At 46.3% G+C, this 25,445-nt stretch overlaps 1 protein-coding gene across 4 annotated transcripts in view; it reads right to left on the minus strand.

Moving 5' to 3' along the window:
- Positions 1-251: 251 nt before the first annotated feature.
- Positions 252-25,445, minus strand: part of mylka (myosin, light chain kinase a) — a 45,325-nt gene continuing 20,131 nt past the window's right edge. For all 4 annotated transcript variants that reach the window (XM_085374372.1, XM_085374373.1, XM_085374371.1 and 1 more), the window contains 20 exons: positions 25,105-25,191; positions 23,584-24,452; positions 19,622-19,738; positions 17,495-17,554; positions 12,947-12,994; positions 10,060-10,187; positions 9,804-9,960; positions 9,503-9,693; positions 9,309-9,423; positions 8,134-8,166; positions 7,923-8,013; positions 7,644-7,847; positions 6,008-6,225; positions 5,769-5,892; positions 5,526-5,678; positions 5,236-5,359; positions 4,742-4,832; positions 4,188-4,316; positions 3,951-4,063; positions 252-3,262 (listed from right to left, as the gene is read on the minus strand). In XM_085374372.1, coding sequence (XP_085230498.1) covers positions 3,134-3,262; positions 3,951-4,063; positions 4,188-4,316; positions 4,742-4,832; positions 5,236-5,359; positions 5,526-5,678; positions 5,769-5,892; positions 6,008-6,225; positions 7,644-7,847; positions 7,923-8,013; positions 8,134-8,166; positions 9,309-9,423; positions 9,503-9,693; positions 9,804-9,960; positions 10,060-10,187; positions 12,947-12,994; positions 17,495-17,554; positions 19,622-19,738; positions 23,584-24,452; positions 25,105-25,191 — 3,181 coding nt within the window. In that variant the 3' untranslated portion in view covers positions 252-3,133. The remainder of the gene's footprint in view (positions 3,263-3,950; positions 4,064-4,187; positions 4,317-4,741; positions 4,833-5,235; positions 5,360-5,525; positions 5,679-5,768; positions 5,893-6,007; positions 6,226-7,643; positions 7,848-7,922; positions 8,014-8,133; positions 8,167-9,308; positions 9,424-9,502; positions 9,694-9,803; positions 9,961-10,059; positions 10,188-12,946; positions 12,995-17,494; positions 17,555-19,621; positions 19,739-23,583; positions 24,453-25,104; positions 25,192-25,445) is intronic.

A 25,445-nucleotide genomic window follows, 5' to 3' on the forward strand; every position in this document is an offset into this window, starting at 1 on the left:
TGTGGGACTCTAAAGGTTTGGAGATAAAAAAGATTTATTCAGAGACTCTGAATAAATCTTCTATGTGACGTGTTCTGTTAAAAGGTTTGGAAAGTGTTCATGCTTTATTAAACTGTTTTATTTCTGTCTATATGTGCAGATATTTAAAATGTCTTACAGACTCTCGCCTGTATCCATGGAAAGAAACAGTTTTTAATGCAACAACAAAAGTCTTAACCCTGAACAAATCACAACAACCTGGTTTTGTGATAAAGATTTATTTGGTATCTGTGAGTAACTACAGTCGTAGTGTTCTCATACATGTCATCTGCAGTTCATCAAACTGATATATATTTATAAAAATTAGAGAAATATAATCTACATACATCTAATACAAAAACAATCAGCCTAAGAGTGAAGTCACTGCTGGTCTGAGGTGAGGAGGGTTTAATAACCGTGAACAACATTAAGTGCAGACGACACCTTTAAGAAGACAGATGCTCGAAAGATAATAATAACAAATCTGTGCATTAAATAATCTAAAAATAAAACATTCTGGAAACAAACCACCAAACACACGAACAGGTCAAAACATCATCGAGACAAAATCACACACAAACACACCGGTGACTTTTCAAAACACGTCTTTGGTTTCAGACTGAAACTTAACGAGGCCGTAAAGCTTAAAGAAGTGGATTCACCAACAAGCAAACAGCTGGAATGTGCAACAAAAGTCACGACTTTGACGCAGAGGCACGAAGATCAGCCGGAGACGGCACCGCGTGCTCACGCGCGTTTATCTGCTATCTGCTGGCTGCTGTCAGGACTGTGCTGCACAATCAAGCCTCGGCAGGTCGGAAAGATATTTCCATCTTTAAGGCGTCTCTGATGTAGACTCTTTCATTATGTTACTAATCAGAATACTTTATGAGTGTAGAGATCTTTAACTGTTGCAGATGGAAACAACAAATTTGTAGAAATATTTATATAATCTCATTTTGGCTGAGCTTACAATGCGTGGAGATGCATCTGGTCCAAAATCCTGCATTCAGGCAAAAATATGAACATTTACAGGATAAAATGTTTTATTGTGACATAGTGAGATAAGTACGATTATATCTGCAGCTCATGAAAAAAGGCTCAAATCTTAAATTGTAAAAAATCAGATTACTGTTGAACTTATGGTTCGATCTTCTCTCATCTGTAGGACTAAATGTTGCTTTCATTGGTCGACACCGAGGTAAAATCCTCTCAGCTCGCCGAAGCTCGCAGCAGGTTTTGTCCCTCGGTATGACAGACGTCAGCAGATAAAAAAATCACTCCGGCTGCTGTTCAGAGTGACGAGGCTCTGAGGCTCGCAGCGTAAGGCCGAGTCGATTTGAGCCCCCTGATGTCTTTTGTTGAAGCCGGCTGTCAAAGTCGCAAATAGAAAGAAAAGAAAGAAAAGTGCTCAAACAGAAGAAAAGAGCCGAGCTGACAGATTCAGCGTTTCCCAGCTGAACGCATCGGCATCCTCAGCCTCTTACTCACAGAGCTGCTCACGTCAGTGTCGAGGCATCTAATGACACAACTGAAGGACTTCATTACCCAGAAATCCTGTGGGGCAAAGTGTTTACTGAGCTCCAATTAAGTATGAAAAAGTGGACCTTTTCTACTCGTTCCCAGCTCTGTATGATCTGCAAGACTCACAGTTCATAATAATCCTTCTTTAGCTTACACTGGGCTGCGGCGCAGCTCTGTCACCTGCTGTTTCTTTAAGGCCTCCCTTCCTAAAAGCACTTCTGATTGGCTAACGTCTGGAAGCCTGCAGAGGGGCAGCTGTGTATTGAAATGAGTGATGAGATCACCTCAGTGTGGCGGCAGAAAAAAGGACATTGGTTTGTGAACCAGAGCACGCTGAAGTGTTTTTACACGCCTGATGGTCACAAAAAACCGAGGAGGTCCTCTTTAACACGGATGATTGATCAGTATCATTTTGGCTTCAGCTTCAGCACCAACACGATAAATGACTTCTTGCCTTCAGCTGTCATGCACCAGCAGCTTTTATTCACAGTTCGCCCTCCACTGTGGTGCAGCTCTGTGAGTATTCGGCTCATCTCCGCCTTCCTGCTCTCCACCAACTGCCTCATCTTCTCCCTCCCTTGGACTCCCACAGGGAGTGGGTCTCACATGCACGACCTCATGGTTGACTTCAGCTGCAGGAACTAGAGCTGCCACGAGTCTTTAAAATATACGCGTGTTTATAAGGACGGGGATTAGAACGCACTCTTGGTCGACGTTTGTGTCAAACAGAGCTGAAACACAGTCCAGGCTTTCTGGCCGTATTCTCACAAATTATTTAGGAAACTGTGAATAATTGTAGCAAACGTCACTGGCAGAGTGTTGCAGTGACACAGCTGCTGTGTGGCAGCGAGCATCATGTTTCTGCCTGACGAACAGCAAGAAACCACCACTGTGTGTGTGTGTGTGTGTGTGGCAATCATCAAACATGAAATCATTTCTCAGAGCAGACAGGCATGAGTCCATGTATGCTGAGAGGGCGGAGCCTGTGTTCTGCCTGTCTGAAGGAGGTGTGGTTTAGCACAATGTGGTGCGAGGCTGAAGTGTGCAGTTTGAAAAGTATCAACATTCAGTGAGTGTTTACCACAAAGTTCGTATATGGTTCCCCACACGGATCAATAAGCCACACCCACACAGATTTAACATCCTGAGCCCGATAAAAATATATAATGTGACATCAGAAACACGTGCAGCGTAAGAACCACGCTGATTATTTAGCGTTAGATATTTTTAACGCTCAGGACATTAAATCACTTCATCCATTTACTCCAATGATCCCAGGAGGCTGAAACGTTAAGATCACGACTCATTACTAAAAAAACAGAAACACAACAAAGCCTCATTAAAAATCTAACCTGGCTGCAGCTCTGCACATGCTCAGTGCTTCAAACCTAAGTGCTGCCCTGCTCACTAAAAACCAAACGCGAAACCTTCTGCATGTGAGGACAGGTGTGGCAAATATTCCCCACCTGTCCTCCAATCAGAACCTTCTCTGTGGGTAAGTTTCCTGCTCAGGTCCAACAGGTTGAGTGGGAGAGATTGTTGCTCATTGTTGCCTCCTCCTCTCCCTGTGGGAGTCCAGACAGTCGCTCCATTACTCCTCCTCTTCTTCCTCCTCCTCCTCTCCAGCCATCACCTCCACCAGCAGCTCGGCTGTGCAGGTCGCCTCCCCCAGACTGTTAACGGCCTTCACTGTGTACTTGGCATCATCGTCTCCTGAGACCTGCAGATTTATACGACAGATATGAATCACATGCTACCTTAATTATAACCTATCACATTAATTCTGCTTCGTGTTTCATGTTAAATGATTTCACTTAAAGACAAAACAGAAGAAAAGTGAGATTTTCAGTATCATCAATATGACGATGCAGATGATGTCAGCATGTTTCTGTCTTATGTTGTATTCTAAGAGACACTTAAAGGTTTTAATTGCTTTAAATTACATCAGATTTAAGCGAAATAACATCAAATTTCAACAAGACTGCTGATAATTATAAAATATAAAAGGTTGGGCCAGTAAAACTAAAACCTGGGGCAGTAAGGTTAGACACTGAATTATTACTGATATTAATGTCTTCACCATGATGATGTGTTGTTTTCATCAAAGCACAGGACAAACTCCACAGTCCTCATCTGCTCGCTGTCCTTCGTTGCAGCCGCCACAAACTCACTCATTCCCATGCAAGCTTAAAATGAAGGTATGCACACGTGCAGAAAAACACGTGACCTCTGCCTCATCCAGCAGATCCAGTCCTACAGTTACACGGTGAACGGTATAATCCGCAGAATACTCGATAACTAACTAACACCAGGCCCAGTCCATACTTAGACTGAAGTCAGTATATCTGTATATCACCAATCTAATGCATTTCAGTACAAAGCTGCCTAAGGTTTACATGACCTCTGACCTCTGAAATGACTAGGCTGCAGTTTCCTTCCTCATCGTAGTCGATCTGGAAGTGTCGGGTCTCTTTGATGGGCTGGTCGTCTTTGTACCACACCACCTCTGGATCAGGATAACCTGCAACAGCAACCGTTTCTTTATTAAAAACCACGTTTGCACAGTCGTTACTAGAAGGAAGAATCATTAAGACGAATGCTTAATCAGACCCTCCATCAGGTTTGGGCTACAAACATCGTTGTACCTTCTATCTTGCAGTCAAAGCGAGCAGCGCTGCCCTCCACCACCTCCACGTCTTTGATGACAGTGCTGAACGTCGGCTTACACTCGGTTTTCTGCTCGTACTCTAAACACTCCAGGAACTGGTTATCCTCTGAAAACACACACATGCTAGTTTCACATCTTAGTGAGGACATTCAGTTGACATAATGCTTTCCCAGCCCCTTACCATAAAAATGAAAGCCTGACCTTTAACCTAAACATAACCTAACTGTAACTTTAAAACAACCTCAAGGTTTGTGGGGACCAGCATTTGGACCCCAAAAGTGACTGTTGGTCCCTACCCCATGCCAATTTGTGGTACCCACAATCACATTTAAACACACAATCCTTCATCAAGGGCATAAATACTGTGTCTGTGGACAGACTGTGACACAGACACGTAAAGAGCCTGTAGAGAGGAGCAGGAACCTCAGACTGAAGGTCTGAACAGTAGACATGGGCAGGCCTGTGTAACTGTTGGCAGTCTGTCTGCGACTGGCACAGAACTGATGCTGCTTTCTGTTCTGCTCTTTCTACCTTCAGTGGGGGAGCCTTTCTTGGCGCTGACTCCAGCCATCATGGCCATGGATGACAATCTGCCGATGGCTCGAACAGCGTGACCCGTTTTCTACGAAGAAGAAGAAGAAAGATTCGCAACACAAATACAAAGACAGATGCAGCGACTGAGGCTATCGGTCTAACTACCAGTGACAAAAACATAAAAACATCTATTTGGAAATATTTTGGCTGGAAAAGGGCAACAAATGGGAAAATGAAGGACTTTCATGAACATCACCCCAAACAAAAATGAGTTGTACATGAACGGAGACCTCTGCACTTCCACGCTACGACACTTTGACCACACAACGCCAAATCTCACTCTATGATGCACGATGTCTGTCTGTGTCTGTGAACAAGCACGTCCAGTGGAAACGTGCGTGCATTCTCCGCATGGTCACTTATACTGATTTGTGAATAAATATATCTTTGTCCTGTGAGACTCTTGGGTCTCTGTCTGTCCTCGTGTTTACCTGCCACTTCCTCCTCAGGATGTACTTCTTCATCCTCTCCTTGGAGAGCTTCTTGGCCTTCATGGTGTTCGTGTCCTGTTTCAGCCAGGGGTGTTCGAAACACTGCGCGCAGGACAGCCGAGCCCTGGAGATGGATCGGAAACACTTTACATGAGCTAGACTTCAGGATTATTTATACTGGCACACTTTCTCCTACATAACACTTTCAGCTCCTGGTTCTCAGTTTTTCCAGCACAGTGTACCTACTAATATGGTTTCATGTAACACACTGATGATACACTAGGTCTTACTTCATGTCTTTTTTCAGCAGTTTGGTAATGAAGTCTTTGGCATTGTCAGAAATTTCATCGAAGGCTTCGTCCTCAAAGTCCCAGGTGGCTGAGGTCACATTGGACAGAGTCTCGTTGTCATTGTCGCCCATAAAGGGAGACAGACCGCTCAGCCTGAGAGGACAAACCCACGACAACGTCAGCCAAACTAAATCAAGCCAAAACAAAGCGTGCACAGATTGTAGCAGGCAGCTCTGCACTAACAGTATATAACAGATGACTCCTATGCTCCACATGTCGGTGGGATAGCTGATGGGTTCGTAGTTGATGACCTCTGGAGCCACAAACTCTGGAGTCCCGAACAAAACCTTCAGAGTTCCTGCGTTTTCTGTGGGAGGAAGCATCGGCCGTGTGATCACAGACAAACTGTTTATCTGCCGGACTGTCATTCCACACCCGCCTAACAGAACTCAATGAAAATCAGCGATTAAGTTTAAGGTTACCTAGCCGTCTGGCGAGGCCGAAGTCAATGAGTTTGATTTTGCTGCCAGTCTTGTTGATGCACATGATGTTCTCTGGTTTGAGGTCGAGGTGCACGATGCCCTGTTTGTGGATGAAGTTGACCCCATCAATGATCTGCAGCATGTATTTGATCACCTCTCTCTCAGTCAGCTCAAAGTCTTCATCGATGATCCGCTCAAACAGCTCCCCGCCTGAGATCCTGTAGACAAAGCAAGGGAGGAGGTCTTTGCTTAAATTACAACAGAACACATGGTGTTAAGTTATTTATCATTTCAAACCTTGTTTTATTTGTCAGTACGTTGCAATACAATCCAAAAAAGTTGCTTTCATTCGTCTGGATGAAGCGTTTATAGTGGGAGAAATGTTTTGTCACTCACCCAAGTGACAGGTGAGTCCTTACCTGGACGACTGAGCATGCATCAAGACATCCACACAGGTATACAGCTGCAGAAACACTGACCCCACAGGCAAAGATATTAGAGTTTTAATGCGCTGCTCTGTAACTGTGGACAGAAAGCCTCTGATGTCTTCTCTTTGCTTCTGGGAGGAACTAAACCAGACTGATGTTAAAATAAACCTAAAGCACCTCAACATCTAAATTTGACTTAATAACTGTAACAGCTTTGACATCATTTATTTCTCAGAAGTTTTACTTTATTTAATCACAGTAAACTGAATATATTTACATTAAAAATAAAGAACTAAATCCAGAGATATTAAACATGGTCCAAAAGCTCGATCTTTCTGTCTACAGCAGGGGTGGGCAGCTCCAGGCCTGGAGGGCCGGTGTCCTGCAGGTGGTCCTTGATCCAACACAGCGGATTCAAACGGCTAAATGACCTCCTCAACATGTCGTGAAGTTCTCCAGAGGCCTGGGAATGAACTAATGATTTGATTCAGGTGTGTTGACACAGGGTGATGTCTAAAACCTGCAGGACACCGGCCCTCGAGGCCTGGAGTTGCCTACCCCTGGTCTACAGCCTTTAACAGCGCCACCGTGTGGACATGTATGAAAGATGTTTTTTTTTTCTTGAGGGTTAGAAGACAAAACCATATTTCTGTAATGAGGCTGTCGCAGTAATGAAGCTGCTGAGGAAACGTTATCAGATCTCAGAGGGCGGATAAAAAACAAAACCTGACGGTAAATGTCTCGTTTCCTGCGCTCCATCAGTTCGGATCATGGCAGCAGATAGTCGCTGTTTACTTCATTTAGATTGTTTATCTGAGGAAACATTCTGTAATAAACACTGAACGTTTCCCGTGATTACGACAAATTATGAAGCCCACTACAAATTAGACACTTATGGAAGAGTTCAGCTGGAAATTTCAGCAGCTGAACAGTTTTACGAGAAAACAAAAAGTTTGGTGCCGCTGCTTCATCAGATCTAAAATCAACAGAGGAAATAGCTGCCCTCAAATCCCTCTCATGTCTGCTCACAAACTTATTTTCTGATACTTTGTGAAGCCAAAACATCTCAAGTCCGTTTACAGACCGGTCATGTTTTAAATCTATGAACCGAACAGACATTTACTGCTTCCATCCATCAGAGGCTGAGCTCATCTGTGACTCCTCACGGCCAGCTGCAGTCATGTAAGGAGATGTGATGGATCACTTACATCTCCAGCACCATGACGATGTCGGATTTGCCCTCGAAGGCGTCGACACACTGGACCAGTTTGGGGTGATGGAGGCTGTTCATGATGCCGATCTCCTGCCGGACGTTGTCCTTCTCCTTTGCAGAGTAGGCTTTGATGAACTTTCCGGCCCAAACCTTCTTTGTAGACTTCTCCACCAGCTTGAAGACCTGACCGAACTTCCCCCTTCCATGCAAACAACACTGTGAGAATGTCTACAGAGCTTAAGGTGCATGATGGGAAATGTGAGCGCAGACTTACGTTCCCAGCCTCTCCTCCACGTCGTACAGGTCCTTCACCTTTATGTCTGTTCTGATGGTAACATCTCTGTACTCCGGCTCTTTCTCTGAGTCTGACACACAGGCAACACACAGAGGTCAGAGGTCACAGACACGGGAGGACTGAAGATGTGTGAATGCTGTGTGAAGGTTAACGAACATCCGTGTGGGTATACAGTTAGTCAGTGTCATACCTTCATCCTCCTCCTCTGGCTCCTCTTGGTTTTCTGTTGGACGAAGCAGAGTTAGTTCAGTCAGTCTGGTTAGTTCATTCCTGATCACTGAGATGCAGTTTAGTTTGATTGGTTTAGTTGGTTCTGGTTTAGTTACAGGTGAACAGCTGGAGGTAGTGGTGGACCAGGTCTTTCGTTAGGAATCATCATGGAGCAGCAGACGTGATGAAATCAGACCAAATGTTAAGTTTTTTTTAATCACGACCCTCTCGTTCATCTTCTACCTCAGCAGCTCATGATTATGAAGCTTAGCTCAAGGGCACTACCGAGACTTTAGTGGCCTAAAACCAGCAACCACTTAAGTCAGGAACTGGGGTGAGATGATCATGACCACCTAGACCAACAGAAACTCCAAATCTATGATGAGTGACCCGACCAATGACCGGAACATTTGCCCAGGAAACAGTAGATCAGGATTATTTATGCAAGTATATAAACATAACATGTACCACCTGTCAAACTGGGTGTTTGTTACACCAGTGAGGCGCTCCTGTCACTTACAAAGCATCCTGCATCATGTTTCTGTTGTTAACAGTGAGATTTGACTCATCCTCCCATTTATCAGATTCCTAAACTCGTGCATTAACATAAACTCAGATTAACTGAGCACAGCAGGTCTGTTTCACTGGACATGAATTTGTAGCAGCTTCCCAATCTCTACAAAGCAGCAGTGGTTCCCAGTACCCACTGGCCTCCCTTCATAACATCCATTTGGAACCAAATGAAGAGAAAACTCGTCTCGGGGTCCATCACTCCAGCTTAAAGACAGCTTTATGCATCCAGATGTTTTGGTGTGAGCTGCACAGTTCTGTAGCTACGAGCTGTCTTCTCTTCAATGTAATGATTTCTGGTGCTCAAAGCATCAAACATTTATTTAAAGAACTGAGCAGGAAGCTTTCAGAAATCCTGAACCGCTTCCTTAAAACATGCAGTGAGCTTGGCTAAGGAAGATGTTTATGCTTACATCCCACCACAAGCCTCTCATCATGGACACGTCCTTGACTCATTCGTTTGGCAGACGTAGTTTGGCAGATAGAAAGTAGTTGTTGTGTTGATGTGTGATGAATGATCCCTGTAACCATCAGGACTTCAAGAAAGTTCTACATGCATCACCAACAACTCAAGGAACAACTCACCATCAGTGTCCACCAGTCCGACAGTCACAGGTTCAGATTCGGCGCTCGGCTCTCCGACTCCGTAGATGTTCTCTGCCCGGACACGAAACTTGTACTGCCGATCTGGGAGGAGGTTCTAGAGACAAACAGACACTTTACGACCCTTAAAACAGTCCTTGAACAGTTTCTGAGCCGTGCTGCGAGAGAACACTCACCTGTACGTTGTAGGAGGTGCTATTGCAGGACACCAGGTGTTTCCACTGCTGCTCCACGGAGTCCCAGATCTCCAGTTTATAGGACTGCACGGCGCTACCTCCATCGTAGGTCGGCCCGTACCACGACAGCGTCAGGCAGGACCGACGGATGTCTGAGGCCGCAGGAACCTTTGCTGGGGGGTCGGGTTTATCTGAGGAGGGGCGGGGATAGATGACGATGAACACAAGCTGAAAATATTAAATTTTGCAGCTGATTCTTTCAGGAATCATTAAACAGGAAGTGCAGACGCTGCTGTCTCACCGACGATGGTGAGGTTGAGGGCGGCCTGTCTGAGGCCGTAGCTGTTCTTCAGCTCGATGGTGTAGCAGCCACAGTGTTCCTGCTGCCCGCTGCCGATGGTCAGCCTGCTGCTGCTGTCGTTACTCTCGATGGAGATGTCATCTGACCCCTCCTGGATCTGAGCCCGAGACCGGAGAGGCAGGAGGACGCTTAGACAAACACTTAGACGTACCATAGCCTCAGCCTTAGTCTGTGTGTGTGTGTGTGTGTATCTCACCGGTTTCCTGAACTTCAGCCAGGTGCAGGTGATGGGCGGAGCTCCAGAAAACTTGCAAAGGATCTCCACTTTCTCCCCCGCCAGAATCTTCATGTCCTCAGGGAACTGCAGGATCTGAGGAGGCAGAGCTACACACACATATCAATAATCTATAATCAATAACAGGAGTCCTGCATTAGAGACCTTTAATAATAATTAAATAATAATTCCTTTAATAATAGTGTGGGAACTGACTGTGATCAATACTCAGTCGTGGAAAGAGGAAGAACAAAGTCGTCACCAGACTCCATGTTCTTTCTATTTAATCTGACAGGAGCTGAATGAAATCAGCAATCAAAGCAACTTCTGAATGAAAATTTCAGCAACAGCAGTTTTACCATCATCACATTGCTCCAAGGCACTTAGGCAGAGTTTAAGGCCAGAACTGCAGCGCCCCCTGCTGTCAGTCAGGCATTAGACTGACTTTGTTATACTTCAAATGCAAAGAAAGAAGTTTTGCCTTCATGACTTTGCAGTTTTTGTACATCTCTTTTTTATTATTGATTGATTGTCTGACTGTGCAGCTCTAAAGTGACACTAAAGGGCCAATCAACCCGCTCTTCCCTGCAGGAATAACAGAGACAGACACTAACACATGGGCTGTGTCCCAATTCAGGGTCTGCAGCCTTCAAGGCCGCATTTGAAGGCCGATTACGTCACAGCGACGGACGAAGGCTGTCCCAATTCAAAGGCTGCTCGAAATGCGGCCCTCAAATGCGTCCTTCATTTCCCTGAATTTTAAGGACGGGCCTGTGAAGCTTTCATGGCCCAACATATCCCAGACTTCATAGCGCGGCGGTGGGTGTAGAGTGAACTTTAAGTAAGTACTGAATATTATGTCACTTATTTATGTGCAAATGTTTAATAACGAAGAACATTAAAACATTGCTGTTGGCCACATGTCGGCAAAGTCATGTGACATTAGTGACGTTTGTACTAACTTTGTTTTAAAGCCTTTACTTTATACGCCGTTCGATAGTCGACCTTAATCTTACAGAGAATCTGATGATTCTGTGGATAATTAAAGTCAGTCATATATCCACAAACAGCTGAAAGTCAGTGATGCTGCTCGGTTTGCAGTCCTGAACATCACGGCACAAGCAGGATTCACTGCACTGTTAATGTTAGCTGTGTTATATTGCTGCCTCTGTTCGGTGGTGTCGAGCCAAACGCACTTTAACGTGTGTTTGAACGAGCTGACGGTTCACTCGTTAAGCTGAAAGAAAGATGCTTTAATCACAGCAGTCACACATGTGTCCACTGCACCATCTGGAACTCTTCTTGTTTACACTCGTAATAACACAAACACTAAATCCTGCTTCTCTGTGCTGTTGTGTAGCAGTGTGTACACCTGAGACTGTCACCTGTCTGTCTGTCCTGCACTCTCTCTCTGTTTCTTTCTCTCTGATTGTGGAATAAAAGTATGAACATGTGTTTATAAGTTACACTTGTGTTTGAATCCTGCAGCTTATCACACATTTGATTTCCATGTGTGACGACTGCAAGTGTCCAGAGTGAGAACAGACTGAGGGACACACTGCTGCACATCATCTGTGAGGCTTTGCACCCCTGATGATCCACCAGGACAAACTCAGCAGTGTGTGAGGAAGAGGAGGAGGAAGAGCCAGCAGCAGCTGACAGATGGAGAGAATAGACAGACTGTTCCCTGTTTGTGAAGGACTGCTAGGAAAGTTTAACATAACTGTCTGTGCTGAATCAGTCTTATTAGGTAATGTTCAAATAATGTGATCATCCCAGTGTTTCCAGTGTGGGAGAAAGTACTCAGAGTACTCAGGGCCTTCAAGCTACACACTATGAAAGGCAGCAACAAGTTTAATGTTCAGAAACCTAAAGTCTGTATCAGCAGCAGAATGGAGCTAAAATAAATGTTGGTTTCAGTTCTATGAAGCTTTGAGTATTTTGGATCAGTAGCTGCTGTGTGTTGCATCATATTGCTGTAACTGTTTATATGCTTTATATATTCTGAGCTAAGTTGATCTATAGTGTTACATCATATTCTATAAGGATGTTATGTGTTTGTAGACTTTCTGCCCAGTTTGACCCATTTAGCAGACGTCAGCCTGTTTAAGGCTCTGATATCTATTCTGTGTGACTTACAGCAGTTATGACATGGTCTGATTTTCTCACCCAATAAAGGAATATTTCATATATCAGTCGACTCTTCATTCTATCAGACACAGTTATCACAGCTCCTACATTTGCTTTTTACACATGTATGTAAGCATTGAGCCAAATTTAGTAATGACAACATATTAAACAAACAATATTTGTCTCTTATATATAACACATCTGTATACACACTGTCACAGATACTTGAGTGTCTTTGAGTGAAGATTTATAATTTATAAATATAAATTTATAAATAACAGCAACTTGAATCTTTACTGAAGCTCAGTGTTTGGCACAGAGTTCATGTTCACTGCTGTAATAACTAATAATGATTAATATAATAACTGTAATATTGGCCATATTATATTTACATTACCAAAGTGAGATGACTCAGATAGCTCACATAAAAACAAATGAACAAACGATTTTCTCCTTCATCTCTGTCAAACACAGCTGTATGACACGTTTCCAGCTGTTAGTATCATGGTTGCTAGGCAACCTGGGCAGCGCGACGGAGGCTAGACCGTCCATTTCACAAGCCTCGCACTTTGGCCTTAGCGGTCTTTGAGTACGCGGCCCTTGTGGACCGTTAAGGCTGCAGACCCTGAATTGGGATACAGCCATGTTGTCCAGAAACATGCCTGCCTTTCCCATAATGCACCTGTCTCAGCAGGACCTCCCTGCCTGGTAAACATGATTCACTACAGGTGAGTCTCACCTTGTTTGGGCGGAGTCTTTGGAGTTGGCTTCTTTATTCTGGCTTCACCTGAAATAAGAACACAGCAGGCGGTCAGACACTTGAACCAGACGTTCAGACGAGCTGTGATGAGGAAACGTGTGGCTGTCATTTCACAGCAGAATCAGATCTACTGGAAACACAATGACTTATTCATGATGTCTTCTAAGCACCTCAGAGCCTTCTCAAAATCTCTGCAACCATCCAAGCAACGAATATTGTTGTACTGCACAAACTGAGCCCTGGACCAGATGATGCAAAGACCCATGAGGGTGCAACAAATTCAATAACCTCATTATGTTACTCTGGAGCTTCCCAACACCTCTGCAACTTCCACAGCGACCTCTAAAACCTGCCTTAACCTATTAAGACCGCATGACACGTGGACAGAGAATTTCAAGGTCTAAACATCCTTAAAACAGTTCCTGGCAAGTGTTCAAACAACCTTTCACAAAACCACCCCTGAGACCTTTAACAGCCCCCAAAGACCACTCAGACAGGACTACTGACATGTCAGTGCATTTAGAATATTTTTACCACCTCCACAGAAACTAAAATGTGTCGGTAAAACAAGGGGATAGCTAACTCCACGGAGACCATTAAACACATTCCTGGTACTTCTGGGAAATTAGTAACCGTTCTTTCAAGACCTCTAAAACCTCACTAAGGAGCTTTAATGAACTTTAAAATCTCCACCGGACCCTCTCCACGGTCCTCTGGAGCGTCTTTAAGACCTTGGCCAGCTCCAACTTTAAACCCTCCATAAACCGATTCAGGAGCTCTGAAACAAGTGGACAATCTCCTCAGTAATCCTGCAGACTTCCTCTGGAACCTTTAAAAACTCCAGAGACGCCTCATCAAGTTTCTACCATGAGACCTCTGAAAACAACTGAGCAGACAGAAACACCTCCCTGCACACACTGTGTCACATTATTCTTCCTACCTGCAGAACAGTAAAGCTTCATTAACACTACGTTTCCCATCAGACACTGCACACAGACCTGGTGACACTGTAAGCATCACACTCACAACAAAGATGAAATGATGACACTGAAGTGAGGACATTTACAGAAATGTTCCTCGTTTAGAAAAATCGCACAGACCGAATAAAATATGAACGAAATAAAAACGTGAATGTGCAACAAGCACATCTGAAACTAAGTGAAGAGTGTCATGTAAGTACAGACACGGTTTTCCTGACTGCTTCCACACGTGTGTCTCACATCGTCCTGCTTTGTTGTGTTTTTATGGAAGCAGAAGACTCTGTGCGACAGGAAATACACAGCTTATACGAGCCTCTCTGAGTTTGTGTTCGTGAGGCTGTTTGTCTTCTTCTCTTTTAAATGTTTCTGTCATCAGCTGCTTTTCTTTTTTAGTTTAAGGAACTCTGTCCTCACAAAACATCTAGTAGAGGCAGGAGGAGGAGGAGAAGAATGTGAGACAGACGAAGAGCGTCTCTGATGACCGTACATGGACAATCTAAAAATAGTTCTGCTGGATGCAGCAAATAGTTCCTGGAGTTTGTTTTTCTTGAGATGGCTGCAGATGAAGAGGATAGAAGAACCTGTTCACGCTGTCTTCTTTCTTTGTTTCCTCCTTCAGATGTTTAAGACTTTCCGCCTGACCACACCACAAAGTCTGCTGTTACCATCGGTCTGGAGCTCAGGCTCCGTCCTTCCAGCCTCGCTGCTTTGGCTCTGTTTTCCTTTGGAAACACAAACACGAGGATTTTCCAGCACAAAGTTATTTTTGCTCTTGCAGAAACTCGCAAAACAAACTTGAAGCTGCTACAGTCGAAAAAAGCAGCTGCTCGCTTCACGCCCCAAATAAAAATGGTGGATGTCATCAAGTCGCTCATGGCGCTGTGACGTCCTTAACACCGGCCACTCAGGTCCCAGTGACGTAGTGACATCATCAGAAGGTCAGCACTAGTTGCACGCTTGGCTGGTTTTTGTTACTTGTCTGCAGAGAAAACACACACGCACGCACACACGCGCACGCACGCACGCGCACGCACGCATGCACACACACGCACACACACGTGCACACAAACATACGTTCACACCTGCTTTGGAAGCAGGACGGTTTGTGTTTCCTGTCAGTAAAGCTTTAAAACGAACCGCCTGGTGAGCCGAGCCTCTCTCTGACCGACACTCCGACTTTCACTTTCATGTGTGAAGCTCTGACCTTTGAACCGCGGTGACTGTCTGAGCTGCAGAATCAGACACTGAACCTTAGTAAGAAGCTGATGAATGTGTGCAGGAAACACATTCAGTCTGAGCACTCGACATCAGTGTGTGACCGCCGTGTGCAGACATCAGTGTGTGACCACGCGATGCTTCAGTATGTACAGCGGCCCCTCCCCCGTCTGTCAGCAGGTTAGTATGAGAAAGCTCAAGAATGAGGAAACACAAACAGAAGCTGAGCTCTGAATGTCAAACTGTCCTCACAAAGACAGGCGAGCACAGGTCTGCAGCTTTGATATTAATCAGCTGACGGTCAGAGCTGCACTCTGATTGGCTCCTTGCTCTGTCAGTCACAGGAAGCACTTCTGTTTTTACTTCTGCACTGAAAGTGAAGAACTCAGTGTTCCTGTACACGCCATCCCAAAATATCAGCTGCATACCTGCTGACACGCCGCTGCAATAAGAGCCCCTGAAAACATCCCCCCGACCACATGGGGTTTTTAAAAGTTTTAACAATGTTTAGCCCCGCCCACTCGTAGCTGCAGACTAAACTGACAGGTGAGAGTGAGCAGCACCTGCAGCAGATGGTTAGGACACAGGGAGCAGCCTCTCCGTTTGTCTTGTGCTCAGTCTTTACTGTAACTGTGTTTCAGGGTGGAGGCTGACACATGCACACACGCTGCACCGCACAGCCTCCAACCTGCTGCGTGTCTCTAAGCTAACGTGGGCCCAGCAGGCGGACGAACGGCTTCACTCGACACTTCCACGCTTTTAATCAGCACGCAAAGTAAAACAAAGTCTGTCAGAGCGCGAGAGTCAGAAACCAGGCCTTAAATGGAAGTGGGAGAGGAGCAGCGCCCCCTCCCCGACATCATCGCCCCGTCCTTCCTCCCTCTGTCTGCTGCTAAAACTCTGCGGTCTCCGAGAAGTGACTGAAACCAAAGCAGGAGCCGAGCTCCGGTCTGAGAAACTCTCAGCTCATGTTCAGGTAGATTCAACTCTGAGTCTGTTCGCATACATGTGAACAGACAGTTAAAGGTCAGGGGTCAGCGCCGTGGAGAGGGTTTCAGCTTTGAACGCAAGAAAAGTGTCTGTGGGCTGTGATATGAACCTGATCAGAGCAGAACAGGACATCCATCCACAGCAGTGAGCCCACTGAGGCATGCACACACACACACACACACACACACACACACACACACACACACACACACACACACACACACACACACACACACACACACTCTGAGCAGGAAGGATTTAGAGTTGGATCATAAAGATAAGAGCAGATTTTCCACTGAGGGCTGCAGACAGAAACATGAAGCTGCTGCATGTCAGAGTGTTTTTGTATGAAGTTACTGTTCAAGCACTCACACATTCAGCGCTGTGCAGATACAGAGAGCAAGAAAACAACAAGTCCAGAAACGTCTCATCCAATAGGAAATGTTTAACTCTTTCATTTATTTGTATCTCTATTGTGATTGTTTCATGAAAGAAACATTTTGGTCACACAACACAACTTACTCAGAGTGAATAATTATTAATCGTAGCTTTGACATCAACTGTTAGTACAGCCAGGAACTTTTCTACAATATGGTCCTGTTTAAAACCCAAAACCTTTCATTAAGGTGAAACTTTTAAAAGAGCAACAACACTTTCTTTTATTCTGAAGAGTGATCTTAGGATTTCTACCAAAGTAAGACTTTTATCTCTTTGCATACAGAAACATTACGACCAATCAGGACACAGCTACAAACCAGCTGACCAATCAGGACACAGCTACAAACCAGCTGACCAATCAGGATACAGCTACAAACCAAACAGAGTTACTACTTGTAACCAAAAAGTTGTTGTTTGTAGCAGACTGTGTGTTTTAGCCCGCAGTGTCTGCACAGTTTGTTTCCAGGTGAGACTCATTCATGATGCACAGGTGTGACCCCTGCAAGGAACGTCTCCAGGCTGAACATGTTTATCATCTACAGGGGGAGTGTGTGTGTGTGTGTGTGTGTGTGTGCATGTGTGCATGTGCGTGTGCGTGCATGTGTGTGTGTGCGTGCATGTGGGTGCGTGTGTGCATGTGCGTGTGTGTGTGTGTGCATGTGGGAAGCAGCAGGGCTGATGGGAAACGTAGTGTTAATGAAGGTTTACTGCTCTGGAGGTAGGAATAATAATGTGACAGTGATGAAGGAACTGATGTTTCCAGTGATACACAGAGACTCTTTAAAATAGAAACACCCGCCTGAGTGTGTGTGTGTGTGTGTGTGTGGGAACCAGTGATCCCAGCCTGCAGCTCCTTATTGGGACAAAAGGAAAGAGGCTGCTGCTGCATATTTTGGAAACTCACTCTCTGAGGTTGGAGTCGCCTTCTTGGACTTCTTGTCGGCCGGAGAGTTTTCAGCCGGGTCTGCAGGACACAGAGAGACAGAGAGGGAGGAGTTAACACGTGCACACACTCAGGTGCTCTCTGAGAGCTCCACAGCCGTGAACCCCAACACAAACATCAGAAACCCTCCGGCAAACACTGAGCGTTCACCTGCAGAAAATTCATATTTTATTCAAACTGAAAAACAAAATGTGTTTTTACAGAGCTCAGACATTTCACATTCTGCTCTCCGACATGACGTACATCACTGAGCACATTCACTGAATGCTGCGTGGACCCAGAGAGGGTGTTTGGTAACACGCCGCTCAGTGAGACTCAGCGAGACGACAGAAGTTCGAGTCAAGTCGTGTGAGTGCAGAAAAATGCCACCGGCTTTTTGTGAGGGAAACCAGCGCGGTGCTGCATTCAGGGACGAACTATCAAAAAAGTCACTGCTCAGACTCAGAGAACCCAGGTACGTAAATAACAACCAGGAGGCATACACATGTAAGCGTGCACGGGACTCAGTCCAGCCTGAGTTAAGGTCCTTTCACATCGGACGCAGCACAGCGCTGAGCTCTGAAACCCATTCATGTCTGTTGTTTGCCTCGTGCAGCAACGGTTTTCCAGCGCAGCACAAGCACAGGTGCAGCAGAGCGCAGTACTCGCGTGTGTCGCACCTTTGTGCTACCAATAGAAACTAAGTTCAACTGCACAATGAAGGAAAGCGTTCTGTGTGTGTCTGAGTTCGGTGAACTGTTTGTCACAGGTTTACGTGCACGTACGGGGAACTGCACAGCTCTGCAGAGGGAAAGCAGCGTTCTGGAAACGACGCATTCTTCACTAGTCAGGACAAAGCTTTCTTCTTTAGGATGAGGGATACGTTTTTATTAAAGGTTTGGACATAATACAACACAAACTGTCGTAGAGGACACAAAGCGACAAGGTGCAGGCGCTTCTCGTATATGTAGAGCAGTCGCAAAAATGACGTACAAGCAGAGCGCAGCACAACACAAATTTTGGATCCTTCGCTCTAGTTTGCAGTGAGACATGCTGCGTCTGATGGGCCGTCAGGCTGCAGTCTCTGGGTGCTGTCTGCACGGACCCGGTGCACAGGCGTGAGACGATCCTGGAGGTCTCAGAACTGAACCACAGTGTTCACACAGCCGGACACTTTCTGTGGTCTCTGGAAGTCACTGCTGTCACTTCCTTGACTTCCTGTCCAAACACAACATCACAGATTCACAGCACATGGTGGAGCACAGTTCATCGTGTTTCCATCGCGAACTCTGCCTCTGTCCTCGCCACGTTAACTCACAGCAAAGAAAGAGCCGAGTGTCCTCGTGCTGCTTCAGTCTCAGGTGTCCATGAGCACCACAGGACTGAGACACACCTGAAACAGCGGCTGCGTCCGTGCTGCAGGCTGGACCACGGCGTCCGTGCTGTTCTGGACACAGCACACCGAGTCTGTGGTGTTCGTGTTTAAAACCAGCTGACTAAGCCCTTTACAAACAGCTGATGTCCTGACGACCAGCGCTAACCCGTCTGCAAACAGGAGCCGATCTTTGATAAAGTCAAACTGTGTTTGTGTTCGTTGGTTCTAATGACAGGAAACCCAGCTGACCAGCGCTGCAGCTTCTGCTGCATCACTCTTCCAGTCCAAACCACTGCAGCGACCATCAAAGAGAGTGGGCGGGGCTAACATGACCCATGAATGCTGATGTTTGTGTGATCTTTCCAAAGAAGCAGAGCTGCACTGCTGAACAGAGTCGTGTGTTCAGGAGGCTCGACTCATCGGTTGGTGTCTGAGAGTCAGCGCTGATGACGGAGTCAACAAATGTTCGTGGACACGGCAGGAAGTAAACAAGCTCTTTGGTTTAGGACAGATTACGACAAACATATCAGATACATTTCAGATCTTCATTCAGACAACAAAAGTACACTTTAAAGTTTCTCTCACAGTTTGAATGCTTTAAACCTGCGTCTACATCAGGATGCAGGAGGAAGAATAACTGTAGAGGAAAGACCAGAAGAAAAAAAACAGCAGAAGAAGAAGAACATGCGGCACTGAAGGAAAGGTCTGAGACAGGACCAAAGCTTTGTTCTCACCGTCTACCAGAACCGTGCAGGAACACTCGGCTTTGCCTGCCGAGTTCTCGGCTCTGCATTTATACTGGCCTTCATCCTCTGGCAGGGCTTTGTCTATGGTCAGAGAGCACAGGCCGCCTGCAACACACAACACAGCACAATATAACACAACCCACACAGGACACAGTCAGATCAGCACGAGGTCAAGTCTCATTTCTTACATTCCACAAAGTTAATCAATAAAAATGAAGGTATGACTCCTTACACATTTCATTTACTATGAACGAGCTATCAGAGTGTCACGTTCTCCACCCTTTTAGACGCCATGTGAGACTAAAGGCCATCCTCCGCTGCCGGTGCGGCATCCTTCAGAAAGGCTTTCTTCTTCCTTCAACACGTGTTAGAACATTTCTTTGCTTCAGACAGAAGGACAAGCATCACACTCCTCTGCCTCTCACTTTGATCAGTGAAAATAAAAGCTTTCCCTGTTAATCAGACTCTGTGACCTGAAAGATGGTTTTAAAAAAATCTTTTAAAAGATTGTTGTTTTGGTCGCCTCCGTCCTGTTTGTTCCAATCAGAACCGAGATGTTTAAAACTCGATCGGCCAGCCGAGAGTTTAGGGAACCTGAAGTTTACAGGACGGGACAAAACTGAAGCGTGAAGTCAAAGAAACCCTCGTAGAGGTCGGCGGGTGATGGACAGTTTCACCAACAACAACACGAGTCTCTAACACTGCCCCCTGGTGACAAAGCACAGCTATCACAGAAACTCACGGATCTGAGGTGACGTTCATACGACCTGCACACGACCAACACTCAACCTCACCCTAACCCTTTTTATTTGTGCTTCGTGATGCTATCGTGGCGCTGAGTTACCATCCATCCATCTTCTTGTCCTTTTCTGGTTCAGGGGAGCAGCAGCCTAGCCAGAGAAGCCCGGACCTCCCTCTGTGAGCCACCTCCTCCAGCTCACCCGGGGGAACAGCGAGGCGTTCCCAGGTCAGCCAAGAGATGCAATCTCTCCAGAGTGCCCTGCGTCTGCCGCAGGGCTTCCTCCCACTAGGACACGAACACCTCGCAGAGGAGGCGTCCAAATTGGATGAACCGCCTCAGCCGGCTGCTCCACTCTGATTCCCTCCTCACCACATCAGTAATGACGAGGCCAAACACCATCTGGAGAAAACTCATTTCCACTGCTTGTTTCTACGATCTCATAATCTCATCTGCAAATTTCATAAAAGAGGAGGATGACAACTAAAGTCAGAGAGGTCCTTACAGCTGACAGGCTCGGACCTGACCGAGGCAACGTCTTAAACATCTGTGGAGAAAACATCTGTCGTCCCTCCACCCTGCTGGAGCTGAGGGGATCTGCACCAAATCCAACAAAGCGTGAAGAGAAGGCAGGAAGCTGCTGCAACTCGTTGAATCAACACTCTGAACACTTTCTGTAAAAGGATCGCTTTGATCTGACGTTTTATCGTCATGACGACCCTTCAGCCAACGATCATGTCGTTTTATAACGACGCCTACAAAACCACAAGAGCAGAAACTGAAGATCTGAGTTCATCATAAACATGCTGCTGCCTTTAAATCTGTACCGACACATGTATGTGACCTCTGACCTTTAGCATGTGACACACAGACTCCTCACTCTGCAGGATAAACACACACAACCAGGGGCTGTCCTCCAGACACACACACACACAGGTCTTTACAGGACATCACAGTGTGTGTTTCTATGCTTGTGAGGACCTTCAGGCTCTTTCTTAAAGGGTGAGTCTGCCTATTTTTATAAATGTGAGCCATCAGTCTGATTCTGACGGCTGCTGTATTTATTTCACCATCCATGCTGAAAGCTTCCTGTTAATGAAAGTTTCCTGCTGGAGCCGCTGATAACGACACAGAGAAGAAAAGATTGTGACAGCTGCTCCAGCTGCTGAAAGTGAAAGTGAACTCAAAGTGTCCCTCGACCATCAGGAGGAGGAGAAGCAGTGAGGGTGACTTCAGCAAAGCGGCGAGCCCGACAAAATCCAAGCACGGCGTGGATCTACACGACATGCTGCATGCTCATTGGCTAATGACTCAATCATCTCCTGCTTCCTGTTTCTTTGTCGCTATCCGATTGTTCAGTCTGACGTCACTAGCCGTGTCTGGGTCTAAACTCCGCTGCAGGTCCATATATCAAACGATCACTATGGCATTACTGAGAGTTGAAAAACTGTCTAAAGTCTTTCATCTTTAATAAAATGATCAGCGTTCTGCTCTACCAGGTGTAACAACTGAGTTCAACATCCAGGCATCCATGAAAACGGAATTTATGACATTTAACGGAGTTAGAAGTTAGCAGGAAGTTAGCTCGCTAGCTTCTATCTAAATACAATATAGCATGTCCTGACTGCGGGGTTTTGGAAACAAATTAAAACGTACAGCTCTGCTATCACTTCCAGCATAAATGAAGACAGAAAACTAAACAGCAGGGACGTTTGTAGGGTTACTGAAGTTGGGCTAGCTGCTATATAATGATGTGCTACGTGACCGCTAGCGACACAGCTATGTTAGCATAATATAAACAAGCTAACTTTTTTTCCACTCGATAAAAGTTAACATGAGTGTTCTCGGTGGTCAGGAACAAATGTAATCGCATGGCAGGATGCTGTAAAAGGACCAAACTTCAGCCAGGAGAACAACTGAGATAATCCATCCACAATACGAGGTTAGTCATTCATATACTGCTGCATGGGCTGGGCTGTAGTTACATCCTAAGGTTTTAAAAACCGAGCTTAAATAAATGATTAGTGGTAATAAAAGCCGAGGGAGGTCAACAGTGATCACTGACTGTTTTAGGAGCTTTTTGAGATCAAATAGAAGGAAATACAAAACATTAAACATGTTAACAACACAAAAGCCGTATTAAACGCAGCTACTTTAGGCCCGGAAGTAGGATTCGTCAGGTCATCACTTAACGACCGGATAATAAGGTCCTCATTTGCAAAGTAAACATGAGGCGGGCAGCAGGCTCACACACTCCGACTTTTACACAATTGGCAGAGGAGTTGCCCCCTACTGGAGATTAGAAAGAATACAGGTTTAAAGTAGCTGAGCACCGGCTGCGTCCATCTTCTTGTAGCTGATGTTACATTCCTGCAGTGCGGCTAACTGTCACTGCCTTCTTAATGTTACTGCTAGAACAATCACGCTAACTCAATTTTAGCAAAGTCGTGTCTAAAGTAAGTAAAACTATCACCATCACTGCTAAACACAAAACAGTCCAGACTGAATTTAAAGTAAACTTTGTTTTTTACATTTTTGTCTTCACAATCAAATCCATGAACGACAGTTCTGCTCAGCATGTTCAAAGTTACTGAACAAGTTTTAAAGATTAGCTTCGGGGAGACGTAACTAAACATCATGAAGACAGTTTAAGACAGACAGAGTGTCCCTTCAACTGATGAATGAATCCCCGCCGGACCTCACAAGTACAGTAATACGTGTGTGTGTGTGTGTGTGTGTGTGTGTGTGTGTGTGTGTGTGTGTGTAGTGATCTGCTTCCATATGAAATTCCAGTGACGGTCACACATCACATCCTGCTTCTATTGTTTCACATCTGCGTTCTATTATTAGAGTCTCAATCCTCAGACCTCCATCAGCAGCTGCTTCAGCTCCTCCACCGACTCCACCAACGCTGCTCCACAGCTTCACCTCCTGAGCTCCGCCTCCCTGTGCGCTGCTCATTCTGTCGTCTTTAATCTGAGGGGTTTCTCTCTGTTTTCTCAGTCTGAATAAATTCAGTGGCTCTAATCGATTCTGATCACTTCCATTGATGATCGCAAACAAACAGTACTGCTAAATAAAGTTTCTTTGAATTCAAAGAGAGCGTTCGGGGTTGCTGTGAAATGTAAACAAAGCCCTCCTCCCTCCTTTTTAACCAAATCATGTCAGAAAACCTTTCACTTCCTGTTGTGCTGTGTGTGTGACCTCTGACCTTCGTTTGCGAGGATGATGAATTTGGACGCCTTGATGACCTTCCCGTCCAGCGTCCAGGTGACAGTGACATCAGAAGCGGTGGCGAGGCGGCACTGCAGCCGGAGCCGCTGACCATCCAGCACCGTCATGTCGCTCAGCTTCTCTACAAACTCCGGCGCCGCACCTCCTCCTCCGGTGCTCTTCTTCTCATTAATCCCTCCATCCATGCAGTTGTTCACCTCCGCCTTCTCCCCATTCTTCTCGGGGCCCGTCGGGTTCTTCTTGTTGGCGAGGACAGAGCGGAAGTCGCCGGCGTTCTTCGTGGGCGTCTCTGCGGCCTTGCTGCTGTTGCTGCTTGCGGCGCCCTTCTTCCCCAGCACGCTGCGGAAGTCGACCTGCGATGGGGAGTTCACCTTCTCCTCGCTCTTGGGTTTGACACCCTTGAGGTTGGCCTTAAAATCCATGTGGTGGCGCTGGTTGTGCTCGGTGGTGGCGGTGGCGGTGGCGGGGCCGGCCTCCCTCTGCTCGTCTCCCTCTTGGATGTTTTTGCCTTGAACGGCTCGGCGTCCAAGCAGCGAGCGGAAGTCCAGCTGCTGCGCCTCCCTCTGCCGCAGCTCCTCTTCACCCCGCTCCCTGGTTTCCACACAGCGTTTGAGGAGGCCTCTGGGTGCAGTGGTCTGGTCCTCCTCTTTCTTCTTCTTCTCTTCCCTGTGCAGGTGCGGGAGCTGCCGGTTCTCCTTCTGCTCCTCGTTGGCCTCCTGCCACTGCCGACTGACACCACTGCTGCTGCTTCTCTGCTCCACGCCTCCTCCTCCTTTGCCACCTCCTCTCAGCACCACGCTCCCACCAGCTGCTCCTCCTCCTGCTCCTCCTGCTGCTGCTGCCAGGCTGGATGAACAAGCACAGAGACAGATGGAGGGACAGAGAGAGAGCAATAGGACAAGCTCCGCCCCCCAGGTCTTAGCTGGTGGGGTGGGAGGTGTGGGGGGGGGACCTCGACTCAAATTGTTCATGTTACATCACAAGTGACTCAACTGCCCGAATATGGGCATGAGCAGAGGGAACACACACACACACAGATGTAAACAAAGAAAAAGCAGACTGAGGACACACTCCTCCTCCTCCTCCTCCTCCTCCTCAGTTCTGAAGCTGCTGACTCTTTTTCACAGTTTCATCAAACTAGAGCAAACGGGGTTTCTTCCAGCAAACACTCGCAGCAGAGTAAACACACAGAGGAAATACTGGCTCTGATTGGTCGGGGTGATATGGACGGATTAGAGAAGCTTTAGGGAATTTCTGGATAAATAACAGAAGGATGGAGGGAATGGTGGGTGGGTGTGAGGAGGGGGTGGAAACAGGAACAGAGAGCTGGGAATAGTGGGGGGGGGGGGGGGGCTCTATGCTGATGATGCAGAGGTCTGTTTAGGGAACGAGACGTTTTAAAAACTCGTCAGGTTCAACCAATCACGCTCATACGGCACAGAAATCTGACTCCGCCCTGTTCAGCCAGCTGCAGGTGTCCAGGTGAGTGAGGTCTCACCTGCTGCCGTCCCGTCCTCTCCTGTCCTTTTCTCGTCTTTCGGTGACCGACAGCGTGGCCACAGCGCTGCACTCGCCCACGCTGTTCCTGAAACACAAAGTTTATCTTCTACATGCAGCACTCTCTCATCTTCTCACAGGCACTAAGACCATCTCCCACTTCCACGCCACTGATTCATCACAGCGGTGTTTTCATTCAGGCACTGCTGCACTGTGCTATTTGCAACGTCAGACTTCATATGAGAAACTGATCCTTCTATCTCTCATTAATGGCACATAACATTTTCCCTTTAAGAGAGGAAAAGACACCAGGTAGGCTCCACTGGTCCTGATCAACAATGT

The sequence above is a fragment of the Diplotaxodon limnothrissa genome, linkage group LG16, assembly GCF_057381915.1.
Source record: "Diplotaxodon limnothrissa isolate DT_005_m linkage group LG16, D_limnothrissa_male_GT1.1, whole genome shotgun sequence".
NCBI lineage: Eukaryota > Metazoa > Chordata > Actinopteri > Cichliformes > Cichlidae > Diplotaxodon > Diplotaxodon limnothrissa.